Source organism: Alosa pseudoharengus, unplaced genomic scaffold (genome assembly GCF_046254945.1).
Source record: "Alosa pseudoharengus isolate Yale_2024_CS ecotype anadromous, Long Island Sound unplaced genomic scaffold, YU_APseudo_1.1 YU_APseudo_1.1_scf_2, whole genome shotgun sequence".
NCBI lineage: Eukaryota > Metazoa > Chordata > Actinopteri > Clupeiformes > Clupeidae > Alosa > Alosa pseudoharengus.
The window spans coordinates 40,060,998-40,066,997 of NW_027468663.1; the positions used below are offsets into that span (position 1 = coordinate 40,060,998).

A 6,000-nucleotide genomic window follows, 5' to 3' on the forward strand; every position below is an offset into this window, starting at 1 on the left:
ACAATACTCAGTAAAGAAAGTCTGGTCGTGTAACACTACTTTATGCAAAAAGTGGTATACGCCAACTGCTCAATTACACAACAGCTCCCTCTACTGCTAAATCCAAATAATTGCTACAAAGCAATCTAACGGTCCTGTGATGTCATAAGTTTGAATAAAAGACGCATCTGAGGGAAGTCACACCCCTTATTTCACCCACTTAATTCTAAAGCAATCCATACTTTATTACTTTTCCTAAATTCGGAATGCTCTCTCGCTCTATGACAAACCATCAAACATAGACCTAGCTATGATTATAAGCTTTATCATAAGCCAACTTGAACCACAATGAACCACATTTTCATCGCTGGCGTCCGTTTGAGGAGTAGACCGATTAAATGCGTTTGAAAAGATACTCCCGGACTGAGGGACACAATGAGAGCCGTGTGAAATAATGCAAGACAGACTCACGATGGCGCACAAAGCTCAAGGACCGCGCCAGCAACTGCCCGAGGTCACTGAGGGTCACTGAGCATTGCCTGACAACGCATCGACCTGATGCAGATATTTATATAAATGCAAGATTTGAAATGGCTGCAGTCTTAGCCTACACATGAAGACCAACAAATGATAAATTAAGAATGATCCATAGGGGGTTCGTTACTTTTTTTTACAAAATAATAGCCTACCGATATGCCTCTACTATAGGATGTCGCTTGGCTTTGTTACTGAACTTGATTCTTAACAATGTGTCAATACAAACACTCATACTGTTCAAGCGGTATGACAATTAGCTTAATATTCTCTATGAAAACGTCTATAGGAAAATGCATACCGGTAGGCTACGCTACACATATAGCCCAATAAAGGCAACAGCAGAAACTCACGAAAGTTTCAAGAGATCACACTATGATGTTTTTAATGTGCGCAACAACAGGCTAATAGTTACTTTTGTAGGCCTACAAAGCACATGATTAAACAAAATAATGTTGAATTTAGGCCCCACAGAGTAACCTGATGTTGTTCCGTAATATACTTAAAGGCCCCCTATCCCGTTCCGCGCTTTTCTCCAAACAGCTGACGTATGAAAGAGTGCTATTCGGAATCCCTCTTACTTTACAAGCGAATAAGGCGAACTGTACTAGTGTAATCAAGGTGACATGCATGACTGCGCTGTTGCTGAGGCCCGCCAGAGTAATTCTCTTTCACATGGTAACTCCTTACAGAGCCGATTAAACTTTCAGGTAGCTGGTCCTCTTTGTAAGTCCGCCCATTCAATTAAAGCCCAACACTGATTTGTATAGGCCCACGATTTTGTATTTATATCGTTTTCATGATGAAGGAGACAGGACAACATAAATAACTAAAAGGATTAGGCTACACGTAAATGGTGCAGCAATACACCCTGAACGGAGGCTATATGTTTCCTCTTCTTCAATATTGGATACTCAGCCTCCTTAGAGAGTTTTGTGCATTTCCATGTACTTCACTTGAGATAGAAATTCTCAACCTAAAATGTACGTTAATATTATGAATGCATTGAGTAATGTCTGAATAATACTCGTGAATAACGTCACTTTGTAAACGTCTATTATTCTTCTTCGCAATCATTCATAAGAAGGCTACCTATAGTGTATGTCTTGCACCTGCCAACTGTTTAAATATCGTAGGCTGTGGTATAGGGTTTTATTGGGGTTGTACTAGTCTAACAATGTTTCAGTGCGGCGAAAATAATCTCTTTGCTGAATGATATATGCACATTTATGCACTTGGTGAACATAATTTAAATGCGTTAATGCCAGTTCCAAATGAATGCAGCTACTGATAGTGAGAATAAGTTATTTGTACTCTTAACGTTTTTTTAAACGTCAAAACGCACTTTCAGTAATTAATTATATTAATGGATGTTCGCTTTTAGTAAGTTTTTTGTATTGCAGTTAATACTACTTTCAGAGAGATTGAGAGAGCTAATTACAGCAAACGTCTATATTATGTTTAAATGTGATACACTAACTGTGACGCATGAGGACGCACGAGGTTTCCAAATAGTACAAATATGTTGTAATATCCGTAAACATCTTCAGTCTTATATACAATATGAAATGCATCGACAAAAACACAGACAAACACACAATAACGTCACCTAATGAATACAATAAACGCAGACTGACAGACGACGGATATAGCAGCGAGTTCAGCTGGTGCCTTATGTTGGTTTTAATTGAGACACAATTGCACAAGTTTTCAATAATCCTTAACTTGCTAACTTTAGTCACACTATAAATATCCAAGAAAACTCATGCAAGACTGCTGGTCCCGTTTCAAGTTTGTATATATTTTAAAATGATGGTAAATTCAACTATAAACTAATGGGATTTAATGGTTTCGTCCAGTTCACTAGTTTTTTTCTTTCCGCGGCCATGAAAAAGTCTCCGTTGCTTTAGATGTCTTTTTAGTCTTTATTCTCTTTTTAAATCTTCACACAATTTTCCTACTCTCCCCGACTCTGCCCAGGATCCTTATATATGTAAACACGGCGAATCTTTAAAGATTAAAACGTTCCCAGTGAAAAAAGCAGACGAGCAAACCATTTTGGCGCATGAAACCGCGTTTGAGACTGTGGGACGGAGCGCACACAATAAACCTGTTGTTAACCTTGCTGTGAAAATATGTTTGAAGAAAACAGCCAATTGTTGTATGAAATGTATTCAAGTATAAAATAATGCCCTTTGTTGAGGGAAAACTTGAGCAATGTGAGGGTACAAAAGTCCCCTGTGGCATTTGCGTGCTCCCTTTGTGGACTTCGCGCTTTGGCGTCTCCACTTGGCGCATTACCCAGACCCCTTTAAACGCGATTGTTTCTTTCTTTCTAATGACATTTACCGGATCAAAACATGCTGTTAATTCGATCAGAAAGCTTCATCCTTCACAACAATACCAGAATAATTTCTCCCAAAGTTTGTTAAGTTGACCGAAATTAGGCAAATGAATAGAGGTCTCCAGGCTACCCCTTTCGCAGGTGACGGAGAATAATGCGCATTAGAGCCAGCTGCATTCTTCTTTATTTCTCCTCCTTTCTTTCACAGCATTATTAAAATTTAGGCCAATGAAACTATTCATTCATTTCAATAGACATTTTCTTATAGGATAATAGGATACAAATTGAGCCTCTCCAAAAAGAATCCAGTGGTGGGTAACCCTCGTGTGCCAAAGACGCCTGGAGCCTCTGGCTTGGACAGAGGCGAAGCCCGTGTGCCAGGCTCAATCCCACACCTGCCGAGGCCTGGAACAAAAATAGAGAATGTAAACAAAAAGCTTGCCATCTCCCATAAAAGATGGACGTGTCACCAAGTCGTGTGAGAAACGCTGAGAACAAACGGGGGGACTCTATCTCCAAAAGATCTCCCTTGAACTCGGCGGAACAGCCTATTAAAGGCTTACTTAATTACTCTAATGTTACTGGACAGGCCTTAACTCCCAGACGGTGCCTGGATGGAAGTTAAGATAGCTTGCTGGGATTTGTAAACAGGAGATCGTGTGAGAAACGCGAGGTTGGGAGAAAGAGAGCTCTTTTCTCCACGGCTTTGTTTTCCTCGCGCGCACTGCGCCCTGGAGGATCAGGCGGACTCACCGCTCAGTTCGCATTTCCCGCCTGGGTTGTTACTATGCAAATAATATTCTTAAAGTAATCACGTGTCTTTTGAACAGCCACGTGGATTAACAAAGCAGGTCTGCCCCCCTGCTACCCCACAGCTTCAGATTTTTACTATTTCTTTAACTGATCCTAAATGCACACATTTACCCAACGCGCTACTTTTAATCCTATAGAATAATTTATGGCAATGAATGCTTGAACCCCCTCACATGATCGCTTTATAAGGGACGGGCTTGAGTCAGACAACTCAGTCCAGCCACTTAACACCTAGCAGCACACAGAGACAAGACTATCCTGGACAAATATATTTTTGTATTTTCCGCATTTACCAAATGATGGCGTCCAAGATGAAGGATCGCAAAGTAAGTAACATCATGAACCATTTATGCCTCCTAAATGTTTTGTATGTTTTCTTCACTAAGTTAACTCTCTGTTTTTTGTTACTTTTTCACACATTAACAATTTACATTTAGAACATTGTTGTATATATGCATCCAGCATTCAAACATCGCAATCATTATCCAGGTTGCCATTATGGTTGCGCGCGCCGGTTTGCCAAACCGTGGTCAATGCCTAATACTAATTATAAGAGTATAGGCCTAAACATTACTGTTTTACTGTGCCTGATGTTTAGAACATTTCATTTTTGTATCATAAAAATGTATTTCTGTCATAAAATAATATATACTCTTCATTGGAATAAGCGTATTCCGCAAACAGACACGAGTTTCTCAGCCAATTTGTGTTCAGTGTCATGGCGGTTTCCATCTATATTACAACACTAAAATGAGCGGGTAGCCCTTGATAGAAAGACTGGAGCGCTATCGTTAAATGGGATATGTAAAGGTTGCTCCTGATTTTAATTATCCAACATTTTTATCACAACATATTTTAGGTACCTAACTGTTACATGTCCGTTTTATACATTACGCTTCAGCTGACACTTGGTTTGTTCGTTTTGTTCCTGTTCTTGAACTAGCGTCTAATATATCATATAATTTGGTAATTTTCAGAGAACTCCAGTTTCACACAAGGTGATCGAGAAAAGAAGACGTGACCGCATAAACCGGTGTCTGAATGAACTCGGGAAAACTGTGCCAATGGCGCTCGCCAAACAGGTAAGTTACGCAAAGCTGAGTCAGCATTAAGATATTTCTTTTGAAATTGCATCTAGTCAATTGTGTGCTGGGAAAGAATGTGTATGATAACACTAGTCGTAGGACCAGAGATGTACCTACGGATGGTAAAAACTTAATCTCCATTTTAATTTGATGGTCCACTGGCATATATGCGGCAGTCCACAAAAGGTGTACCTGTATGCTCATTGGTCAATTCACCGCGGCATCTCTCCATGCACATATAATGACATAATTTGGAAAACATGACAGTTTAACCACCATAGTCAGCATTAGGCACCAAATAACAATGTAGGCCATAGTAATATACGCCTGGGTCTGTTAGGTGTAGGCATAGGCTAATACAGAATCGGTCGGTAAACATTAATATAAGATATACTTATAAAGTTTTCCTTTTACTTATCCACAGAACTCTGGAAAGCTGGAGAAAGCAGAGATTCTGGAAATGACGGTTCAGTACCTCAGAGCCTTGCATTCTGCCGACTTTCCCAGAGGCAGAGAGAAAGGTGAGTTCCCGAGTCCGCTTGGTGCGCGTGGGACTCCCACAGCGTGCGCGCAGACGGGCTTCTCTCAGAATCGCGACTCTGCTAGCGTAAAAGCTGAGATTGATAGGCTCACTTTAAGTGAAAAAAGTACCATTTTCGTGTTTGTACTGATAAGTCATTCGGTTAAACATAAATTAACAAGTTCTTCACCGTTAGATGGCCGTTATTTTTTAATCGTATCAAACATATGTATTCGTTGTACTACATTACACTACACCATAGAATATATATCGTTCTTAGTTTTAATTGTCTTATCATTCTTTGCAGGGGAGCTACTGGCGGAGTTTGCAAACTATTTTCATTATGGATACCACGAGTGCATGAAGAACCTGGTTCACTACCTCACCACGGTGGAGCGAATGGAGACCAAAGACAACAAGTACGCGAGGATTTTGGCGTTCCTGCAATCCAAATCCCGCGTCGTCACCGACCCTCTGTTCAGCTCTCTGGGCGCATTGCCAGACACGGCAGACTATTTGTGCCAAATGCACTCTTCTCCAGAGTACCAGAGCCCCAGTCCCACTGAGTCCATGTTCCAGCAAAGCCCCCCCGGACACTTTTCTTGGCACAGTTCAGCGCGGAGTCCAAGCATCGGTTACTCGCCGGTGTCTTTATCCACCCCGACACAGCAGCACGGCGGATACTTGTCGCCAGTGCAGGGACTTGATCATCATTATATCAACTT

General features: G+C 40.9%; 1 protein-coding gene across 1 annotated transcript in view; it reads left to right on the forward strand.

Annotated features, from left to right (window-relative positions):
• Window positions 1–3,957: 3,957 nt before the first annotated feature.
• The window catches only part of helt (helt bHLH transcription factor), a 2,104-nt gene continuing 61 nt past the window's right edge, over window positions 3,958–6,000 (forward strand). Inside the window, exons 1-4 of the mRNA XM_076295988.1 lie at window positions 3,958–3,996; window positions 4,648–4,752; window positions 5,180–5,276; window positions 5,583–6,000. The exon at window positions 5,583–6,000 is cut by the window's right edge and continues 61 nt beyond it. Of these exons, the coding sequence (XP_076152103.1) occupies window positions 3,967–3,996; window positions 4,648–4,752; window positions 5,180–5,276; window positions 5,583–6,000 (650 nt within the window). The 5' untranslated portion in view covers window positions 3,958–3,966. The remainder of the gene's footprint in view (window positions 3,997–4,647; window positions 4,753–5,179; window positions 5,277–5,582) is intronic.